This window comes from Saimiri boliviensis, chromosome 7 (genome assembly GCF_048565385.1).
Source record: "Saimiri boliviensis isolate mSaiBol1 chromosome 7, mSaiBol1.pri, whole genome shotgun sequence".
NCBI classification, from domain to species: Eukaryota; Metazoa; Chordata; class Mammalia; order Primates; family Cebidae; genus Saimiri; species Saimiri boliviensis.
The window spans coordinates 38,477,119-38,501,605 of record NC_133455.1 but is presented as its reverse complement, the minus strand read 5'-3'; the positions used below and the strand labels follow the sequence as shown (position 1 = coordinate 38,501,605).

The 24,487-nt window shown below is 37.2% G+C and overlaps 1 protein-coding gene across 10 annotated transcripts in view; it reads right to left on the bottom strand.

Annotated features, from left to right (window-relative positions):
- Window positions 1–24,487, bottom strand: part of CEP83 (centrosomal protein 83) — a 171,392-nt gene that overhangs the window by 52,412 nt on the left and 94,493 nt on the right. For 9 of the 10 annotated variants that reach the window (XM_010340166.3, XM_074402417.1, XM_074402421.1 and 6 more), the window contains 5 exons: window positions 22,567–22,818; window positions 12,971–13,102; window positions 6,414–6,528; window positions 4,903–5,047; window positions 4,640–4,789 (listed from right to left, as the gene is read on the bottom strand). In XM_010340166.3, the coding sequence (XP_010338468.1) occupies window positions 4,640–4,789; window positions 4,903–5,047; window positions 6,414–6,528; window positions 12,971–13,102; window positions 22,567–22,818 (794 nt within the window). Of the gene's footprint in view, window positions 1–4,639; window positions 4,790–4,902; window positions 5,048–6,413; window positions 6,529–6,587; window positions 6,643–12,970; window positions 13,103–22,566; window positions 22,819–24,487 lie in introns of all 10 variants that reach the window. The other variant, XM_074402419.1, reaches the window with a different exon arrangement.

Genomic DNA, 24,487 nt, shown 5'->3' with positions numbered 1-24,487 from the left:
CTTTAATCCCAACTACTTGGGAGGCAGAAGTTGTGGTGAGCCGAGAAGGCACCACTGAACTCCAGCCTGGTGACAGCAAGCCTCACTCTAAAACAAACAAAAAAAAAGTAATGACATCATGCTAAGTAAAATGACCCAGTCAAAAAAAAAAAAGACACAATGCTGAGTAAAATAACCCAGTAAAGAAAAAAAAAAAAAAAAAGATAAATACTGCTTGATTCTACTTACAAAGGTACATAAAGAAGTCAAAAATCATAAAAGACAGAAAGTGAAATGGTGATTGTCAGGGGCTGGGAGGATGGGGAGTTACTATTTAATGGGTACAGAGTTTCAGTTTTACAAGGTGAAAAGAACTCTGAAGATGGATGGTAATGATGGTTCCACATTATGACTGTATTCAATACCACTAAAATATGCACTTAAAAACAGTTAAGATGATGAATTTTGTTTTTATATATATTTTATCCATTTTTAAAAATTGAGAAAAAAATTAATAAAATCCCAATAAAATTACCAACAAACGTTTTTATGGAGCTAGACATTAATAATCAAGTTGATATGAAAAAGCAAACATACAATAATAGCTAGGAAAATACTGAAAGATAAAAACTGTAAGAACCAAGCAGCACAACTGGACATTAAAGCATACTATATGGCTCTATAATTAAAATACTGTAATAATGGTACAGGTGCCTGAAGTCCCAACTACTTGGGAGGCTGAGACGGGAGGACTGTTTGAGCTCAGGACTTCAATGTTACAGTGAGCCATGATTATACATTCTAGCCAGGGCAACAGAGAAATTCCCTGTCTCTAAATAAAAATTAAAGCAAAATTATTTTTTAAAAATTGTAAAATGGCACATGAACAAATAACCAGACCAGTGAAATAGAACAGAAAGCCCAGAAATACACCAAAGTATATATGGAAATTTAAAATACAATAAAAGTATTATCATGAATCACTAGGGCAAAAACAGGTTTTTAATAAAAGCGTGGGACAATCAATTAGCTGTTTAGAAAGAACAAATCCATACCTCACAGCATACAAAGAATACACTTCAAACAGATCAGAGAACTAAATGTAAAAAATGAAACCACACAAGCAAAAAGAAGTGAATTCCTCTTTAACCTCAGTTCAGGAAGAAACTACTAACTCTGACTTAATACCCAGAGGCAATAGCAGATTAAATTTGATTACATAATAAAAATTTTTGCATGGCAAAAAAATAACAGAAGCAAAGTTAGAAGACTGCTGACACACTCTGGGATAAAACATCTGCAGCATAATCCTAATATACAAAGAGCTCCTAAAAAGCAGGGTCATTTAATACATTTTTTAAGCAAGGGAAGAAAAGCCAAAGAAACCAAGTACAGTAGGGAAAGACAAGAACAAACAATTCATCCAAAAAAAGATATTAAAATGACCCTTAAATACATGAAACATTGTTCAACCTCATTTATGAGAAATGCAAATTAAACTACACTAAGATGCAAAGTGGTACAATTCTCTTGGATGGAAATTTGACAATATGTACCAAAACTGCATATGAATTTATCTTTTGACCCACCTATTTATTTCAGGAATTCACCTTCCAGATACACCTCCAGAAAATGAAAATATTTACATGTACAACATTACTGATTGCATCACTAGTTGTAATCACAAAACATTGGAGGCCAGGCTCAGTGGCTCAACACCTTATAATCTCAGTACTTTGAGAGGCCAAGGTGGGCAGATCACCTGAGGCCATGAGTTCGACACCAGCCTGGCCAACAGTGAACCCCATCTCTACTAAAAATACAAAAATCAGTTCGTCATGGTGGCACATGCCTGTAATCCCAGCTACTCGGGAGGCAAGAGAATTGCTTGAATCCTGAAGGCAGAGATTGCAGTGAGCCAAGACTGCCCCACTGCCCTCTAGTCTGGGTGACAGAGTGAGACTCTGTCTCAAAAAAAAAAAAAAAAAAAAAGATATTCTCAAAATATTGGAAACTAAATACTTAAATATAGGAGAGTGTTTTACTAAACACTAATAGATACACACAGTGGAATGTTATGCAGCCATAAAAAATAATGAGGTTAATCTCTATGAACTAATCTGAAGCAGTTTCCACGGTACACTGATAAGAAATTAGGAAAAATACCACCTGGGCCCAGTGGCTCACGTCTGTAACCCCAGCACTTTGGGAGGCCAAGGCAGGCGGATCATGAGATCAGGAGTTAGAGACCAGTCTGGCCAACACAGAGATACCCCATCCCTACTAAAAATACAAAAAAATTAGCCGAGTATCATGGTGTGCACCTGAAATCTCAGCTACTCTGGTGGCTGAGGCATGAGAATCATGTGAAGGGGAGAGGCAGAGGTTGCAGAGAGCAGAAGGTTGCAGTGAGCCCAGATCACGCTACTGTGCTCCAGCCTGGGTGACAGTGTGAGACTCCGTCTCAAAAAAAAGAAGAAAAAATACAATGACATCTAACATTTGTGATGGAAAAAAAAACAACCCAGAAACTAATCAGCTTAATCTCACAGAGGGGTAGAACAGATGAGAAAAGATGAGGGAATGGGAACAGGGTAGAGCAGATGTGGGAAGTGGCACATTTGTAGATTTTTTTTTTTTTTTTTGGTATATTACAATCTGTCCTTTATAACCACGTAGATATTTCAAACATTCAGTCTGTCCTTTATAACCATGTAGATATTTCAAACGTTCAATATATTAATAAATAAAACAAACAACGATGGGGTATGGTCTCAAAATGGAATAGAACAGAAAGAATAAACCTGCTTATAAGTGAATAGCAAACCACATTAAAGGAGAATTTGAGAAAAATCCTAAGTAACTTTGGAAAACAGTATTTTGACTATACACTCTAAGGGTAAAGACAAAAAGAACTATATGCAAATATTACACATAAGTTAACAGGTTTGCTTTTCACTGACTAGTAAGTTAGCGATTCCAAAACAACTCTGTATTCTAGGACTGAGGAAATAAGCAAATACAGTATGAATAATGAATGCTGGTTTTCTGTCAAAAGAATTGCAAGTATGAAAAGAGGAAGGCCAGAATGAACTCCATGGTGCTGGAACAGAACTGGAAATACCAAAGTAAACTCAAGATTATTAATATAGAGAGAAAAATAAAGAAATAGATAGAAATGTGTACCTTTCAGCTCACTCAGTTCCCTGGGAGGACCTAGAATCAATGACTCTCTAGTGCCAATAAGCATATCTAGAGCTGAGATTTTGGTTTCTAAATACCATTTCTCCAATCAAAAAGGAATCAAAGCACCTCAGGTAAATGATTAATTCCAGGGTTAGGGCAGTGAAAGTGAAAGAGAATCACAGAATAGAACATCCTGTAATGACAGAAAAATGTCTCAATAAAAGGTGGGATTATATCAAAAGGACACGGGATTCAACTTGAAAGATCTTCAAATAGCCAAATCTGAGAAAAGTTGAGCAATAAAATAAATAACAAAATATTATAATCTATAGAAAAAAGAATGTATAAATCCATAATGATATAAATACAACATTTAGAGGAAAAGGGAAAGTTCTTCCTTTCAGGAGAATTTCAACTAACAAATGAGGAAAGATAATAGAAACAGATCATCATTTGGCAAATGCTAGAGTAATAATTGTTCCAGGTAAGAATTATCAATGGATACTAACATTAATGGAAGAATGTATAAAGGGAAAATATGATGGGAATATTTACAGAGTCTCGAAATATATGGGCAGCCACAAAGATAATTACGTATGACAAAGGGGAAAAAAAGTAGTAATTTTATTGGGGAAAAATCTGGCAAATACTAACTTAACCAAGTGACCAAGGTTAAAATCTCAAGTTAAGGGGTCAAATCGTGAACCTCCTGATACAATGCACTGAGGACACATGACTTCAATGTTTTGCTAAAAATGCATAACCTGAATTTAATCATTAAAAATGCAATACAAAACCAAATTGAGAGAAGACATACAAAATACTGACAAGTATTTATATGTTCCAGATTAAAAGTAACTACACACAATGTGTGATCCTGGATTGGGTTTTAGACCAGAAAAAGGACATCAGTGTGACAACTGGTAAAATCTGAATACCGTTAATAGGTTTCATAATAGTAATGTCTGATTTCCTGATTATATTCATGTTAATTTCTTTTTGTTTTGTTTTGTTTTGTTTTTTTGAGACAGAGTCTCACTCTGTTGCCCAGGCTGGAGTGCAGTGGTGTGGATCTCAGCTCACTGAAACGTCCACCACCCAGGTTCAAGCAATTCTCCTGCCTCAGCCTACCCAGTAGCTGGGATTACAGGCACTCACTACCACGCCCAGCTAATTTTTTATATTTTTAGTAGAGACAGGGTTTCGCCATGTTGGTCAGGCTGCTCTTGAACTCCTGACCTTGTGACCTACCTACCTGCCTCACCTCCCAAAGTGCTGGGATTACAGACATGAGCTACCATGCCCAGCCTCATGTTAAGTTCTTAATCTTACTATAATATGGTTACATAACATATTCGTATTTGAGAGATCAGGGTGAAGGGCACATGGGAATTCTTTGAACTACCTGTACATCATTTTGTGAACTCTGACATTATTGCAACATGAAAAATTTTAAATGTATATGCTATATAACCTAATACTCTGAAGTTCCTTCCTGGTGATCTCTTCTGCCATCTGTGAAGCCCGCAATTTCTCTTCATACTGATCTTTTTCAGACTGCCTCCAGACATCATGTTCCACTTTCATTTTCTCCAAATCTGCTAATTTGTTCTCAAGTTCTAACCTAAAACAACAGATCACAATTATGTTACAAAAACTATAATAAAGATGGTATGACAACAAAATGTTTTCAGCTACAAGGATAGTTAAGTCAAACTAAGGTAATTAAGTACTTACTTTTCATCTTGCAATACCACAAGTTTTTGATAACCTTCTTCTTTGGCAGCTTGTACTTTACGTATTAATTCACGATCCTTTTCTACTAAAAGTACTTTGTGGTGTTCAGCAGCTGCTTTGAGAATTTCATTGTCTGACTGTAGTCCTAGTGTTTTTTAAGGAGAAAAATGTACTACAGTCAATGTTATTAAGATGAAAAATCACATTTAACAGCAAGTGTTCATAAGCTGGTAAGACAACTAAAACAATGTAGGAAGTCTCTATGAAAATATACTTTTACCAATCCTCACATCATAAATAAACTCTCTTAAAATAAGAATGAAACAGACTAAAACTCAGAGCTAATTTTGTGGTCACGAATTTAGTGCATACAAAAAAAACTAATTTAGTTTTGTAGTTCCAGCTACAAAAACTTTAATTAAAGGTTATATACATTTACTCATTCGAACATTGAGAGTTGAGATCAACCTGGATGATAACCAGAGGTTTACTTACTTCACCTCTAAAGAGGTTCTGTGACTTAAGCCTCTAAGACAGCATCATAACAAAGCTGGCCGACAGCAGAGAGAATTAAACCACAAAACCTTTCAAAACCTATTGATTGTAGCAGAATTGCTAGATTTCTAGCAGAAGTATAAGTAACATGGATACTTTCAAGTTTGAACAATGAATTCAGAAATCTTTGTGATGAATTGGCAAGTACTTTGCAGATGTAATAACTAAAACAAATTCACATCAAAAGTAAAAACAAAGTGGAGCATTCTTTAAGTTCCTTAAAAATTTTTACTCTCTAACTCTATGGAAACCCATGAGTCAACAAACAGAAATTAATAATTGGAAAAAATCATTCATAGCAGCCAGGTACGGTGTTAGCACCTGTAGTTCCAGCTACTGAGGAGGCTTAAGCAGGAGGATCATTTGAGCCCAGGAGTTCAAGGCTAGCCTGGACAACATGGTGAAACCCCGTTTCAAAACATACAAGGCATTCATCATAAACTGCCTGAAACGAGTTTAACTACAGACCAACTCAACCATAGCTAAGAGGAAGCCTGATGAGATGGATGTTCTAAGATTAAACTGAAACTTAAAAAAAAGCCTACTCTGCACTAGGCTACAGTAAAAGGCCTAGGGTCTATATAAAAAAAAATTTTAACTGATAAAAATTAAGCCTGACACCCAATTATCTTCCTTGAGTTCTCTAGACTTAAAATGTCTGGGGACTATTAACTACATGATAAATAGATTTAAAATTTAAAAATCAGGAAGTATGGCATCCCATTTACAAAGTTCGCTTATATATCCAATACCTATGATATAAACATAAGATTGATTTTATAAAGGTTATATATTACAATGAACAGAACACTCAACATACAATAAAAAATTCATATGTGCTCCAAGATTAAAAATGAATTAAGTGAAAATCTGGAAATAAAAATTCAGTTTCAACTATTTTAAGAATTTGAGTTCATATCTGAAAATCAGCAGCAGCATGGGAAATCATGTATTACCATCCAGTTCACTTTGAATCTTATTCCTTTCTTTTTCTAGCTCACTCTTAGCTCTTGCTGCCTCCAGTTTGATGTCTGTTATTTCTAGTTTGTTTGAATGTTTAAGTTCTTTTACCTGTTGATAATTAAAAATTAAAATTACTATTGGTCATTTTCTTGCTGTTCAATACTTACCCAAAAACATAAGTAGAAATGAGAAAACGCTTTGGTAGTAAAGTAGTCTTAGTACCTTCCAAGAAGAAAAAAGTGTCAGTGCCTAGAATAGTACTTCATATAAGGAGACATCAAGAAAACACTTTCCTAACAGAACCAAGGCATATCTTTATGAATATCTGTGTATGATCCTCTGGCTTAATCTTACCTCAAAGACTTAATTAAAGTATCTAAAATCAAATGCTCAATGACTGGGAAATCTGCAGAGAAAAAAAAAACAAAAAAACCTGAATCTTTTCAATTTTTTTTTTTTTTTTTTTAAGATGGAGTCTCGCTGTGTCACCAGGCTGGAGTGTAGTGGCATGATCTTGGCTCACTGCAATCTCTGCCTCCTGGGTTCAAGTGGTTCTCCTGCCTCAGCCTCCTAAGTTGCTGGGATTATAGGCACACACCACCACACCTGGCTAATATTTGTATTTTTAGTAGAGATGGGGTTTCACCATGTTGGCCAGGATGGTCTCAATCTCCTGACCTTGTAATCCCCCTGCCTCAGCCTCCCAAAGTGCTGGGATAACAGGTGTGAGCCACCGGGCCCAGCCAATTTTTAAAAAATTTTAAAAGACAGGGTCTCACTATTTCATCCAGGCTGGAGTATAGCGGCATAATCATAGCTCACTTTAACTTCAAATTCCTGGGCTCAAGTGATCCTCTCTCCTCAGCATTCCAGGTAGCTGTCAGGACTAAAGGTGCACACCACTACACTCAGATAATTCTTCAATTTTTTTTTTTGTAGAGATGGGGTCTTGCTATGCTGATCAGGCTGATCTAAAACTATGGTCTCAAGTAATCCTCCTGACTTGGCCTCCCAAAGTGCTAGGATTACAGATGTGATCCATGGCACTTAGCCTGAAACCTTCCTTTAAAAAAGTGTCCACAGCTGACACAGTAACTTGCACCGAAAATCCCAGCTACTAAAGAGGCTGCAGCAGAAGGAGTGTTTGAGGCCTCGTGGCGGAGACCAGCCTGGGCAACACAGTGAGACCCTTTGTCTAAAAAAAATTTTAAAAATTATCCAGACATGACATGCCCCTTAGTACCAGCCACTGAGGAGGCTGAGGTAAGAGATCACTTGAGTCTAGGGGTTTGAGGCTACAGTGAACTATGATTATGCCAATGTACTCCAGCCTGGGTGACAGAGTGAGACCCTGTCTCTAAAAAAATTAAAATTAAATTTAAGAATAAAAAATGTGTTGGGAACAAAGGCACTCTAGGTAGAAGGAACAGTATATAAAATGTTATTATATGTATAACATCACATGGTCTGCTCTTAAAACAAGCTATGTATTACATGTAGAGCACCAGAAGACATGAAATCTGTGGGGGAATGGCAAGAAACAAACTTTATATGCCATACAAAAGGGCTGTTTTTCATGTTAGCTGTTAAAGGTGGCACAATTAACTCTAATGCAAATGTGTTGGCTTAAGAAACTAAAGGTAAATAAATCAAGAGGCAAGGAATGAATAAAGGAAGGAAAAAAGAATCAATTGAATCTGGTGACAAAATAGTTTTACGTGTATAGATATGTGTCTGTGTGCACATGTGTACAAGTATGAGGTAGAGGTGGGGGCAGGAACAATTATAAATCATATACATTCATTTTCCATAGCCCTCCTCTTTGGTTAGGAGCTTCTAAAATTAGATCTACTCATATAATAAGGATTTACTCAATCAAACATTAAAGTTAGATTAATCTGTTTTCTATTATCTGAATATATAAAACTACAGAGTATATAAATATACACAAGTCAAATATAAAAAATGTGAGACAGTAGAAACAGAAAAGTAAAAGACAATTTACTCAGAGTCCAATGAAACCCCATAAAAACTGGAGTTGGGAGTTAGATACAAATCAAAAAGAGGTCCTAAAGCCAAAGAGGGCAAGGACAAGAAATAGAAGTGTCTAAGGGAAGAGATTCCATCAACAAAAGGTCCTGAAAATGTTTCAAGAAATAGTTTCATGCAAAATCCTCATTCAAAGGAAATAAACAGAAAAATGAGTACTGCCTTTGTACTGCTAACTACAGTAAGACATCCCTCCAAATTAATTCATAGATTTTTAAACGACCGTACATAAAATGGTAACCTTGTGCTGACATTATTTTCCATTTTTATTAATTTTTTTTTTTGAGATGGAGTCTCACTCTGTCGCCCAGGCTGAAGGGCAGTGCGCGATCTCGGTCCACTGCAACCTCCACCTCCCAGATTCAAGCAGTTCTCTGCCTCAGCCTCCCGAGTAGCTGGGATTACAGGTGCCTGCCACAACACCTGGCTAAGTTTTTTTATTTTTAGTAGAGATGGGGTTTCACCCTCTTGGCCAGGCTGGTCTTGAACTCCTGACATCGTGATCTACCCGCCTCAGCCTCCCAAAGTGCTGGGATTACAGGCGTGAGCCACCGAGCCCAGACTGTATTTTTAATTCCCCTTTAGAAGTAATTTTCTGTAAAAACAAGTTTTATAAAATGATGTTTAACTACATGAAAGCAGCTGAGAATTTATTTTAAGACCTAAACTTTCTGCAGGTTGAGTTTTACTACATTCTGATTTCATGGACAGAGATAATTTAAATTATAAATACCGTAAAATTTTAAAGAAATACAATTACAAAGAAAATGCAATTACTATGACAAATGTAATTATAACCTGCTATTATATACTAACTGAAAAAATTAAGAATGACACAGCATTTCATTAACAAACATACTCTAGCTGTATGAGGTAGAAACTTAGAGCCATCTTATTTCATAGGAAATTGATTCATCTCATGGTAACTCCAAGAGCTACAAAAACTTATTTCTTATTCATTCCACCCTAAGATTTATTGAAATAAGAAGACGTTTTTAACTAAACTATAATTATTGAAAATGAAAGAACACCAGATAGGAAGTCAAGCAACAAATGCGGTCTGTCTTCAGGCCTACTTTCGCTGTTAAACTAGTGGTACATGCTCAAGCAATTTACCTGTCCTATCTGCATTCAAATTTACTCACTTATGGATCTTAAGTTTTTCTTTATTGCCTTATTTCTAAATCCTAACATTATCAGTGTACTTACACAAACACCGTTAACTTCCTAAAAATATACTAAATGGAATGTTATTTATTTAAAACAATGTGTGAAAATTTATTACCAAGTAATGACAAATAATAGCACTTTTCTATAGTAATCTAAACAAAATTACAGTTACAATGCAGTTTCTTTCTACCTCTAGATCCCTGGTTCTTATTCTTCTTTGTGTCAAATTCTAAATCCTAGGAAAATTAAGAATCTTTTTTTAAACAAAAATGCTCCTGTTAAAATGTTACATAAAATTTTAAGTGATTCATGGTCTTCTGAAGCTCCACTGGACCAAGTTACCCTGTTCTTCACAAAATGTTTGCCATGTAGATTCTAGCCTTTATGTTGTGAATTTGCTTTATGTTTTTGAGACAACGTAAGTATTCGGATATTACTACTAACAAAAATTTAATAAATGTCAAAAATGGCAATACTGGGCACTTTACAGGGAGTATCACATACTCACAGAAAGACACACAAGAACACTGTATATATGAGCAAGAAATGGAAATACAGTTGAAAATATATATTACCTAAGAAGCTCTGGATACAGATTCTAAAGCGACAGTATTTAAATCCTTATCTTTTTCTAAGTTCTAAGATGTTATTACCTCATTAACTTAGGTAAATAAGGATAACTTTATTGGATGGCTTCCTTAAAACTATCTTTTATTGGCATTCTAAAGACGAAAAATCTTATGAGGTAACTAGAAAAATTTATCTCACTGAATGTGAAATCTCTTTAAGGTCATCATTGTCAAGCCATCTTTGGTAATACCTTTTAATCCAAGTCATTGATACTCACACTGATAGAACTTTGTTCTAAAATCTGACAAACATTTATTTGAATAATTTAGACAAACACACCCCAGGTGTTCCTTTGCACTGCAAACAACCATTTGCTAGAATTGCAAAATGTTGATAAAAATTTCAAGTTGCAAAGAAAATTGTGGCAGTCATGTTTGAAATATTAAAATTTACCCTTCTAATGGAATCTTTACATGTAAGACTTCAAATGAGACTTGGTTTGTCTACAGTTGAAGGATGGTATTTAATACTCCATTTATACGCAAAAAAAATGCAAGCGTGCCTTAACAAAGACAGGCAACTCTTGGCAACGTATGTTAATAAACAAGCACAGAGAAATAAATAATACTATACCGGACTGCTGTTTTTTCTTCAGTAGAGTAGGAGAAATCACCTACACTCTAACTCCAAAAGGAAAAGAGTAATAGAGAAGAGTATGTACACGGAAAAAAGAAAAAAAATCAGGGTCAGCACACAGGTGAGCCAGGGAGCTCAGGTAAAATGTACTGCATGAAAAGTATTAGACTTGGTGACCTCCAAGAGAGAAACCACAGTAGAAGCCAGCATATCCGATGTCCTATTGCTACATCTGTCGTCCCAATTATTCCAGCAGTGTAGTCTGGCAACTCAGGTCAAGAACAATGTGCTACAAATACTAGGTACTCAATATTATTTTATAAAATTGAAACTAATTTATACTGGAATTAGAAAAACCAAATTTATACCGGAATTAGAAGAAAAGCATGATAACTCCCTGTATCCCTTAATTTAATTATTTGTGTTTTGTATCTATTTTTTGTATACTCTGTAATTATAAGTGTTCGATGTATATCTGTTGAATATATAATCTACTTACAGTTAATCAGAAGGCAATCAAATTATTTCCCAGCAGTTCTTACATGTCTTCGTAGGCTAAAAGGTTTCTTAGAGACATAAGGAAATTGGATCCTAATGATATTAGGTAACTTGCCTAAGGTTACACACAGTTATTGAGACAGTGGGAAATAGACTAGTCAATGGACTAAAAATTCTGTATTCTTTGTTATAATATTTTCTTATTTAAGGATATCACTAGTGTATAATCACTGCAATTATCATTTTCATCATCAGCTACATTTAGTTTTTGCCACAATTCGATAAGGTAAGCATTAGTCCCATTTTATAGACAAAGGCACTGAGGTTTCAGAGAGATGGTGAACTGCCCAAGGTCACAGAACTTTATTAAGGGAAAAATCAGAATTTGAATCTAGTCTGTTAAGGAGAATATAAATGTAGATCATGCTGCTACTACTAATTTCCTCATTGAAGAATTTATTGATTGATTGATTGACTGATTGTTTGACTGATTGATTGAGACAGAGTCTCACTGTCACCAGGCGCCAGGCTGGAGTGCAGTGGGACCATCTCAGCTCACTGCCACCTCTGCCTCCCGGGTTCGAGCAATTCTCCTGCCTCAGCCTCCCGAGTAGCTGGGACTACAGGTATGCACCACCACACCCGGCTAATTTTTTTGTATTCTTAGTAGAGATGGGGTTTCACCATGTTGGCCAGGATGGTCTCGATCTCTTGACCTCATGATCCGCCCACCTCAGCCTCCCAAAGTGCTGGCATTACAGGCTTGAGCCACCGGAAGAAATATTTGAGTAACTACTATGTGCCAGCACTGTTCTAGAAGCTGGAAAAACAGTAGTGATGAAAACAATGTCCCTGTTCTCTTGGAGCTTATACTGAGTTGGTGGGAAAGAAAAGGAGAGATCAAAAAAAGAAAAACCAAATAAGTGTATCAGATAGTATTGAGGATTGATAGCTTGAAGAAAAAGCGGGTAGATACAGAGAAAGACAGAGGAAGAAGGAAGATGCTATTTTACAATGTGAAGGAAAGCCTCTCTGATTAGGCAACATCTCCGGGGTGAGGAAGCAGTTAGGTGGATACGTGAGGGAAGAGTGAGCCAAGCTCATACAAGTGCAGAAACCATGAGGAAAAAGTGAGTTTGCTCAAAGAGTGAGAAGGCCAAGGGGAGCAAAGTGAACAAGAGGAAAAACACATGATCATGGCTATGAAAAGACTATAGGATGTAAATCATACAGAGCTCTGATGGGTAGAAAGCAGAAAAATCAGTTAGCAACCTAGCATAAAAAAGGAGCCTAGAGAAATCATGGCTTAGACTAGAATGGTCACAGTGGATGTGGTAAGAATCGATCAGATTCTGCATATATTTGGAAGGCAAAGTGGTAAGATTAAACAAGTTTTCAATACAGAGAACTAAACACAAAATTTCTTTGTTATTGTACAGTATTAAGCATTCTAAAGAAGGAAGTAAAGGTGTTAAGATAACATACTCTACTCATCAACATATTTATTTCTTGGAAGGTAGAATGATATAATTAAACATTTAAGTAAAAAGAAATGCATTATTAAAAATAAAATTTATCACTACATGGTAACAAAAATTCTAAAAAATGAAACAAACATAAAACTTACTTTACTGGACAATGTATTTATTTCTCGTTCCGCTTTATGCAATTTATTAATTAAACAGGTATTTTGTTCATTGCTTGATTGTAGCTCTTTTTCCAAGCGTTCTGCCCGTAGCTTAGCTGACTGTTTTTCAGCCTTTCATTTAAACAAAATATTTTAAAATTCATTCATTGTTCAAGTATATCAAAATGAAAGCACTATTTAAAATACATTATAATTATATAAAAATTATTAAAAACCTCAACAGTATTAACATATACCAAAGTAACAAGAATTTTCTCAAATTGGTAGAATTCAAAATTGAAAGACAGTGTTCAAGGAAATATGCCACAAAGGTATCTAGACAACATGTGAATGGCCACCAACAAAATAAAGCTTATATACTTCTCTCATAAAGTATGTAAGTTATTCATTCGATGTCTATTTATGCTTAATACTGACTTATTTGAAATATTTTTGGAAGTTTCCAGTCTATAACAGAAGCATATTAGAAAGTAGAAAAGAGGTCTCATTGATAGTAAGAAATAAAAATTTAATATCTAAAATCAATGATATTTTAAAAGAAACATGGAAAGATAGGATTTCAAAATCCTCAGCTAATCTGGAGAATTCATAAGCATGAGGGAAGAGGCTCTTGAGAGATCATGACATACTTAAGATTCTTTTTTTTTTTTTTTTTTTGAGGCGGAGTTTCCCTCTTGTTACCCAGGCTGGAGTGCAATGGCGCGATCTCAGCTCACCGCAACCTCCGCCTCCTGGGTTCAGGCAATTCTCCTGCCTCAGCCTCCTGAGTAGCTGGGATTACAGGCACGTGCCACCATGCCCAGCTAATTTTTTGTATTTTTAGTAGAGACGGGGTTTCACCTTGTTGACTAGGATGGTCTCGATCTCTTGACCTCGTGATCCACCCGCCTCGGCCTCCCAAAGTGCTGGGATTACAGGATTGAGCCACCGCGCCCGGCCGACATACTTAAGATTCTTAATGAAGTCTGTAAATTGTCAAAAAAGTTTCTGGTTGGTAATATTAATAGTACTCTTTCATGAGGGGAGGGAAACTAAAAGCTTTTATAAAAAAAAAACATGTCTACTCAACATTTTATACACACACACACACACAAACACACACACATACACACATTATTATACTTTAAGTTCTGGTGTACATCTGCAGAACGTGCAGGTTACACTGGTATACACGTACCATGGTGGTTTGCTGCACTCCATCAACCCATCATCTACATCAAATTCTCCTAATACTGTCCCTCTCCTCAGCCCCCACCCCCAACAGGCCCTGGTGTGTGATGTTCCCCTCCCCGTGTCCATGTATCCTCATTATGAGTGGATCACGAGGTCAAGAGATCAAGACCATCGATCGTTATGAGTGAGAAGATGCAGTGTTTGGTTTTCTTTTCTTTCCAGCTTTATCTATGTCCCTGCAAAGGACATGGACTCATCCCTTTTTATGGCTGCATAGTATTCCATGGTGTACATGGAATTTATCCATGTACATTTTCTGTATCCAGTCTACCTTTGATGGGTATTTGGGTTGGTCCCAAGTCTCTGGTATTGTGAACAGTGCTGCAATAAACATATGTGTGCATGTGTCTTTATAGAATGACTTCTAATCCTTTAGGTATATACCCAGTAATGGGATTGCTGGGTCAAATGATATTTTTGGTTCTAGTTCCTTGAGGAGTTGCTACATTGTCTTTCACAATGGTTGAACTAATTTACACTTCCACCAACAGTGTAAAAATGTTCCTATTTCTCCCCATCCTCACCAGCATCTCGTCTCCCGACTTTTTAATGATTGCTATTCTAACTGGCATGAGATGGTATTGCAATATGGTTTTCATTTGCATTTCTCTAATGACCAATGATGATGAGCTTTTTTTCCTATGTTTGTTGGCTATATAAATGTCTTTTTTTAAGAAGTGTCTGTTCATCTCCTTTGTCCACTGTTTGATGGGGTTGTTTTTTTCTTGTAAATTTAAGTTCTTTGTAGATTCTGGATATTAGCCCTTTGTCAGATGAACCGACTGCAAAAATTTTTCCCATTCTGCAGGTTGCCTGCTCACTCTGATGATAGTTTCTTTTGCTGTGCAGAAGCTCTTTAGTTTAATTAGAACCCATTTGACAATTTTGGCTTTTGTTGCCTATGTTTTTGGTGTTTTAGTCACGAAGTCTTTGCCCATGCCTATGTCCTGAATGGCACTGCCTAGGTTTTCTTCTAGGGTTTTTATGGTTCCAGGTCTTATGTTTAAGTTTTTAATCCGTCTCGAGTTAACTTTTGTATAAGGTGTAAGGAATGGATCCAGTTTAAGCTTTCTGCATATGGCTAGCCAGTTTTCCCAACACCATTTATTGAGTAGGGAATTGTTTCCCCATTGGTTTTTGTCAGGTTTGTCAAAGATCAAATAGTTGTAGATGTGTGGCGTTATTACTGAGGCCTCTGTTCTGTTCCACTGGTCTAAATATCTGTTTTGGTACCAGTACCATGCTGTTTTGGTTACTGTAGCATTGTAGTGTAGTTCGAAGTCAGGTAGCATGATCCCTCCAACTTTGTTCTTTTTGCTTAGGATTGTCTTGACTATGAAGGCTCTTTTTTGGTTCCACATGAAATTTTAAAAAGTTTTTTCCAATTCTGTGAAGAAAGTCAGTGGTAGCTTGATGGGGACAGCAGTGAATCTATAAATAGCTTTGGGCAGTACAGCCATTTTCACAATATTGATTCTTCCTAAACCATGAGCATGGAATGCTTTTCCATCTGTTTTTGTCCCCTCTTATTTATTTCTTTATTTGAGATAGAGTTTCACTCTTGTTACCCAGGCTGGAGTGCAATGGCACGATCTTGGCTCACTGCAACCTCCGCCTCCTGGGTTCAGGCAATTCTCCTGCCTCAGCCTCCTGAGTAGCTGAGATTACAGGCAAGCGCCACCATGCCCAGCTAAGTTTTTGTATTTTTAGTAGAGACAGGGTTTCACCATGTAGACCAGGATGGTCTCGATCTCTTGACCTCGTGATCCACTCGCCTTGGCCTCCCAAAGTGCTGGGATTACAGGCTTGAGCCACCGCGCCAGTCTTCCTCTCTTATTTTCTTGAGCAGTGGTTTCTAGTTCTCCTTGAAGAGGTCCTTCACATCCCTTGTAAGTTGGATTCCTAGGTATCTGATTCTCTTAGTAGCAATTGTGAATGGGAGTTCGCTCATAATTTGGCTGTTTCTTTTGTACTCTTCTGTACAGAATCTTCTGTAGTCTGTTATTAGTGTAGAGGAATGCTTGTGATTTTTACACATTGATTTTGTATCCTGAGACTTTGCTGAAGTTGCTTGTCAGCTTAAGGAAATTTGGGGCTGAGATGATGGGGTTTTCTAAATATACAATCATGTCTTCTGCAAACAAAGACAATATGACTTCCTCTCTTCCTAACTGAATACGCTTTATTTCTCTCTCTTGACTGACTGCCTTGGCCAGAACTTCCAATACTATGTTGAATAGGAGTGGTGAGAGAGGGCATCCTTGTCTTGTGCCAGTTTTCAAAGGAATGCTTCCAGCTTTTGCCCATTCAGTATATTGGTTGTGGGTTTGTCACAAATAGCTCCTATTATTTTGAGATCGTTCCATCAATACCTAGTCTATTAAGAGTTTTTAGCATGAAAAGGTGTTGAACTTTACGAAGGCCTTTTCTGCATCTATTGAGATGTGTTTTTTGTCATTGGTTCTGTCTATCTCATTTCATCTAGATTTTCTAGTTTATTTGTATAGAGGTATGTATGGTATTCTGTCATGGTAGTCTGTAGTTCTGTGGGATCACTGGTGATAGCCCCTTTGTCATTTTTTATTGCATCTATTTGATACTTCTCTCTTTTCCTATTAGTCTGGCTAGCAGTCTAATAGGATCAAAGATCAGTCTTTGTTGATCTTTTCAAAAAGCCAGTTCCTGGATTCACTAATGTTTTTTTAAGGATTTTTTGTGTCTTCTGTCTCCTTCAGTTCTGCTCTGTTCTTAAGTTATTTCTTGGCTTCTGCTAGGCTTTTGAATTTGTCTGCTCTTGCTTCTTCAGTTCTTTTAATTGTGATGTTAGGGTGTCGATTTTAGATCTTTCCTGCTTTTTCTTGTGGTTATTTACTGCTATAAATTTCCCTGCAAACACTACTTTAAATGTATCCCAGAGATTCTGGTACGTTGTGTCTTTGTTCTCAATGGTTTCAAAGAACATCTTTATTTCTGCCTGTATTTCATTATTTACCCAGTAGTCATTCAGGAGCAGGTTTTTCAGTTACCATGCAGTTGTGCGGTTTTGAGTGAGTTTTTTAAATCCTGAGTTCTAATTTGATTGCACTGTGGTCTTAGAGACTATTATGATTTCCATTCTTTGGCATTTGCTGAGGAATGCTTTACTTCCAATTATGTGGTCAGTTTTACAGTAAGTGTGATTTGGCACTGAGAAGAATGTGTATTCTGTTGATTTGGGATGGAGACTTCTATAGATGTCTATTAGGTTCACTTGGTTCAGTGCTGAGTTCAAGTCCTGATATCCTTGTTGATTTTCTCTCTCGTTGATCTGTCTAATATTGACAGTGGGGTGTTAAAGTCTCCAACTATTATTGTTTGGGAGTCTCAGTTAATTTGCAGGTCCCTAAGAACTTGCTTTATAAATATGGGTGCTCTTGTATTGGGTGCATATATATTTAGGACAGTTAGTGCTTCTTGTTGCATTGATCCCCTTACCATTATGTAATGCCCTTCTTTGTGTCTTTTGATCTTTGTTGGTTTAAAGTCTGTTTTATCAGAGAGTAAGATCACAACTCCTGGGTTTTTTTTTTTTTTTTTTTGCTTTCCATTTGCTTGGTAAATATTCCTCCGTCCCTTTATTTTGAGCTTAAGTGTGTCTTTGCACATGAGATAGGTCTCCTGAATACAACACACCAATGGGTCTTGTCTCTTTATTCAATTTGCCAGTCTGTGTCTTTTAATTAGGGCACTTAGCCCATTTACATTTAAGGTTAATATTGTTATGTGTGAATTTGATCCATCATTATGATGCTAGTTGGTTATTTTGCCTGTTAGTGGATGCAGTTTCTTTATAGCATTTATGGTCTTTACAATTTCTTATGCTTTTGCAGTGGCTGGTAATGATTATTCCTTTCCATGTTTAGTGCTTCCTTCAGGAGCTCTTGTAAGGCTAGCCTGGTGGTGACAAAAATCTCTCAGCATTTGCTTGTCTGTAAAGGATTTTATTTCTCCTTCACTTATGAAGCTTAGTTTGACTCAATATGAAATTCTGGGTTGAAAATTATTTTCTTTAAGAATATTGAATATTGGTCCCCACTCTCTTCTAGTTTGTAGTGTTTCTGCCGAGATCTCCACTGTTAGCCTGATGAGCTTCCCTTTGTGGGTGACCTGACCTTTCTCTCTGGCTGCCCTTAACATTTTTTCCTTCATTTCAACCTTGGTAAATCTATCATGTGTCTTGGGGTTCTCAAGGAGTATCTTTGTGGTGTTCTCTGTATTTCCTGATTTGAATGTTGGCCTGCCTTGCTAGGTTAGCGAAGTTCTCCTGGATAATATCCTGAAGAGAGTTTTCCAACTTGGTTCTATTCTTCCCATCACTTTCAGGTACACCAGCTGAACACAGGTTTGGTCTTTTCACATTGTCCCATATTTGGAGGCTCTGTTCATTTCTTTTCACTCTTTTTTCTCTAATCTTGCCTTCTCGTTTTATTTCATTGAGTTGATCTTCAATCTCTGATATCCTTTCTTCTGCTTGATTGATTCAGCTATTGATTCTTGTGTATGCTTCACAAAGTTCTCGTGCTGTGTTTTTCAGCTCCATCAGGTCATTTATGTCTTCTCTACATTGGTTATTCTATTTAGCAATTTGTCTAAGCTTTTTTCAAGGATTTTAGTTTCCTTGTGTTGGGTTATAACACGTTCCTTTAGCTTGGAGGAGTTTGTTATTACACACCTTCTGAAACCTACTTCTGTCAATTTGTCAAACTCATTTTTGGTCCAGTTTTGTTCCATTGCTGGCAAGGAGTTGTGATCCTTTGGAGAAGCAGCAGCATTCTGGGTTCTGGAATTTTCAGTGTCTTTGCGCTTTTTTTCCTCCCTGTCTTCCTGGAGTTATCTACAGTTTTGGATGTTGGTGACCTTTGGATAGGGTATATGGGTGGACATCCTTCTTGTTGACTATTCCTTTCTGTTTGTTAGTTTTCCTTCTAACAGTCTGGCCCCTCTGCTGCAGGTCTGCTGGAGTTTTCTGGAGGTGCACTCCAGACCCTGTTTGCCTGGGTGTCACCAGTGGAGGCTGCAGAACAGCAAAGACTGCTGCCTGTTCCTTCCTCTGGAAGCTTCGTCCCAGAGGGATACCTGCCAAATGCCAGCCGGAGCTCTCCTGTATGAGACTGACCCCTGCTGGGAGGCGTTTCCCAATCAGGAGGCACTGGGGTCAGGGACCCACTTGAGGAAGCAGTCTGTCCCTTATCAGAGCCCAAACACTATGCTGAGATCTGCTGCTCTCTTCAGAGCTGTCAGGCAGGAATGTTTAAGTCTGCTGAAGCTATGTCCACAGCCACCCCTTTCCCTTGGCACTTTGTCCCAGGGAGATGCACGTTCTATCAGTAAGTCCCTGAGTAGGGCTGCTGTCTTTTTTTCAGAGATGCCCTGCCCAGAGGAGGATTTTAAAGAAGGAGTCTGGCCTCAGAAGCCTTGCTGAGCTGAGGTGGGCTCCACCCAGCCCAAACTTCTGCCAGCTTTGTTTACACTGTAAGAATAAAATGCCTATTCAAGCCTAGGCAATGATGGATGTCCCTTCCCTCACCAAGCTCCAGTGATCCAGGTTGACCTTAGACTGTTGTGCTGGCAGTGACAGTTTTAAGCCAGTGTAATTTAGCTAGCTGGGTTCCGTGGGGGTGCAACCTGCCAAGCCGAACCACTTGGCTTACTGGCTTCAGCCCCCTTTCCAGGGTAGTAAATGGTTCTGTCTTGCTGGCATCGCAGGTACCGCTGGGGTATGAACAAAACACTTTCCTACTGCTAGCTCCCTGTTTATCCAAACGGCCGCCCAGTTTTGTGCTTGAATCCCAGGCTCCTAGTGGTGCATGCACCAGAGGGAATCTCCCGGTCTGTGGTTAGGAAGACTGTGGAGAAAGTGCAGTATCTGAGCCAGAATGTACCGTTCCACCCAGTACAGTCTCTCAGGGCTTCCCTTGGTTAGGGGAGTTGAATCCCTCGACCTCTTGCACTTCCTGAGTGAGGCAACACTCCACCCCACTTCAGTTCACCCTCTGTGGGCTGTACCCACTGTCCAACCAGTCCCAATGAGATGAACCAGATACCTCATTTGGAAATGCAGAAATCACTCACCTTCTGTGTCTATCTCACTGGGAGCTATAGACCAGAGCTGATCCTATTTGGCCATCTTGCCCAGAAGTCCTTTTTTTTTTTTTTGGCACAGTCTCATTCTGTCTCCCAGGCTAGAGTATAATAGCATAAGCTTGGCTTACTGCAACCTCTGCCTCTTGGGCTCTTGTAATTCTCCTTCCTTGGCCTCCCAAGTAGCTGGGACTTCAGGCACACACCATGGCACCTGGCTAATTTTTGTATTTTTTGTAGAGACAGGGTTTCACCATGTTGTCCAGGCTCATCTCAAACTCCTGAGCTCAGGTGATCCATCTACCTCAGCCTCCCAAAGTGATGGGATTACAGGCGTGAGCCACCACACCCAGCCTCAACATAATTAAAATGAAAACATTTTGGCATTTAAAGGATAAGCTTCAGTTTTACAACATCTCATTTCATATATATATATATATATATATATATATATATATATATATATATGCTCCTCGACTTATGATGGGATTACACCCTGATAAACCCATCACAGATTGAAAATATCTAAGTCCAAAATATAATTAATACAACCTAACCTACTGAACATGGTAATTTAGATTAGCCTACCTTAAGCATCCTCAAAACATGTGGATTAGCCTACGGTTGGGAAAAATCATCTGGGACACAGTACTCTGTAAAGAGGTTATTTACTCTCAAGATCACGTGACTGACTGGGAAGGAACTGTGGCTCAGTGCAGCTGCCCAGCATTGAGAATATCATACCACCTATCAATAACCCAGGAAAAGTACATAAATACATATACGGCTTTCACACCATCATATACTCAAAAAATCTTAAGTCAAACCACCTTAAGTACATAAATACATATATGGCTTTCACACCATCATATACTCAAAAAATCCTAAGTCAAACCACCTTAAGTTTGGGAACATTCATCTTAAATACGATAAGAACTATATTCAACAAATAATTAGGAGAAAAGACTATTTTATTCATATATGAAATAATACTCTCTGGGCACAATTATAGCCAAGACAGTTAAAGAAGAAAGAAATGGTTGCTTTCATGTGCTTATTTTCATTTCATCTGACAAATAATAAAATTAAATACAGGCTCTTCTGAAAATGTCACAAATAAATCTTCTGTCATCATTCAACTTGCCCTGAAAATATTCACTCTAAAGGACCTCAATGGGAAGTTTCACATCAGGACTGTATACTATATTCAACTGCAGTCATCTCACTTATTCTGTCACTGTGTAGAATACATTAAGGATAGAAGTATAGCAACATAAACAATCTCAATCTGAACTGCTTCATGTTTAAGATCCAATGATACTAACATCTTTTAATTCAGAAAACCAGTAAATACTGACAGAAGCATCATGTAAAAAATTTTTAAAGTAGTTTATACTCTTCAAAACATACCAATGTACTCCTGTACCATTGGCAGGGGGGAAAAAATCAACAACTTGGACTTGGATATTGATTTTAACTACAAATTAAATGCCCGCTAACGTCACCTCAACCCAAATCATTTCACAACTATCCCAAAGGGAAAAACAGTTTGAACTGCACAAAATAAATCAAAACAATTAAACACGTATGTTTGCTACAAGTTAGGCACTAAGAACAAGAAGAATAAGTATATCTGAGTAAAATGGAAACCAAGAATTACCAAAAGGCTATACCTCTAGGAGTACCAGTCTGGTCTGCCAAGACTTATCTTTCTCTAATGAACCCAGGGAAATAATTCTGTAAAGGCATGTATATTTTTAATGTTGAATTTTACTACTCTCATAAGAAGCTGTCATAAGATATATCAATATGGTATTTCTGTTCAAACAGGATTTATGATTTCAAGATCTCAAATCCCAGTGTAAGGAATGTGCTATCTTGGAAGAAATTATTCTTTCTGGTTTGAGATGACCTTAGTCTCAGAAACCAAATACATATACTTTTATTTTGCATATTCTACTATGTGGTATTATACAAGTTACATCATTTCAGATATGTGATTTGACTCCAAAATAATAAATATCCCTTCGTAAATGTGGTAGCCTATTTATTGCTTATGAATCAATAGCTTTCTTCTTTACAAAAATAAATACTCTTGGGATTACACAAATGTGCCAGCATTAGCTTGAAAAGCATACATTTATGCTCTAAAAATCAGAGACTTGTCAACTGCACTCTAAAAAAGTATGCCATACTCTACTGGGAAGTAATTAGAATCTTACCTCCAGGGACCTGACTGTAGCCTGCATCTCAGCCAACTGCCGCACCTGTATTCTTTGGACATTTTCTACCTGAGTGCCAGAATTCTCCTTTTCAGCCCTTAATTCTGCTACTTCAGCCTCTAAACCTTTTAATTTTTGACACAAACAGACTTTTTCTCGAGTAAGTTGCTCCACTCTTTTGCTGTCTCTTGTGGGATCAACATTAAGCAGCTGGTTATGCAGTTCTTCTTTATCTTCCTCCAGTCTTGCAATCTAATAATTTGAAAGCAAGCATACAAGGTTAAATTATTAAATTTTCAGTTATGAACATGCTTTACAAGTCAGTAAAATTAAAAATTGCACAAAATCTAAGCTCAGGTGCTGAAACAAAGTACTAAGGAAAAATTTTTAACTATTGCCTTCTTTCTGTTCTTGGTATGACTCAAATGTAAGGGCAAGGACTGTCTCCTGTTTTCGCCCTATCTTCATGTGGTGTCTAGCACAGGGTTTAATCAGTTGCTGGCTAAAATTTAAAATTAGAATGCTTTAAAAATAATTATTAAAAATACATCAAGTATTTTAAAATTAATGAAAACATTATAGGGGTTCATGCAAGACCAAAACTCTGACTACGGCTAAGCTTTCTCCTCACATGACTAATTCTTGAGCTATGTCTATACTAATAAAATTATCTATGTCAGTGCAATTTATTTCACACAAAAAGTGCCTGTCTGTATACATAAAAGCAAATGTGATTGATGAGAGTTTCTAAATGACAGCTGAGAGTTTATTAAGTCCTAATTGTAATGATGGCCTAGTTCTTAGTTCTTAGATTCAAGAAGAATTGAAAAATCATTACTCCAGGGCAGGTGTTAGAGTCACTGGGGAACTTGTAGAGCAGACACACCAATGGTCTTGTCATTCTTGCCATCTATCACTGCTGGACTTTGTAGGCGTCCAAATCATTGGGTTTTAAACTGTTTCCTAACCTCTGAAGCATTTCATATGCTCCTCATCTCTGGGGACCAGACGCAAGCAATCAGGGTAGAACTCATTCTTACCCTTTCCTGATCTCTCCAACTATCTATCCCTTAACACCACCACCACCAAATTCAGAGGCTTTTATTTTTAGTCTCTTTTTGGGGGTTTCTTCATATGATTCAACTTAAGAAAAAGATTCAACTAGGTTTTTTGTTTTTTAAAAAGAAGTTGAAAACCACTGCTCAAAACAAGACCATGGGTTGTTTGTAGCCAGGATGAACTTTCTGAAAGGCTCACTGTAAGGTCCCCTCAAAAAAACCTAAAGAAATGCTCTGCAACCTAGGCAAAAGTGGTCCAAGAAACAACTTTTTGATCACAGCACTACCAATGAATCTATAAGACCTCTAGCCCAGGGCAGGATCTGTTCTCCACACCTGTAAAATGGGAAACTGAATTAGATACACTCTAACAATTTTTTAAATTTTAACACACAGTGATTCCAATTTGGTTTTGGACATGCTGAATTTAAACTGCCAATGAAACACATAGGTAGAGCTATCCAGCAGACAAATATTATTTTCCAGAGAATAAAATTTATCCTTGAAGGAAGCTGTAGCATTTAGAGTTAAGGCCTAAAAAGCTCAACTAATTAGTGTTTCTCTCCTATTTTTCTTCCCATGCTTTATAAATGACTATTACCTCCTAGTTTGGTCCCTAATTACCTTTTTATCCACTGTATTTTTTTTTCCCTTCAACTAGCTTTGTGATGTACAAGTCATATTTCACTTTGTCCTCAGTTTAAATGAAGAACTTGGGCTAGCTGATCTTTAAGATACTGTTTAGCTTTTACATAAGGTAACTTAAATATGGTTTTAATGTGCTATATTAGAAGTATGATGGCTCATCTAGGTCAGTAGTCAATGTGTAACTCAGGTTCAAACAATGGGGCCCTTCACTGAGT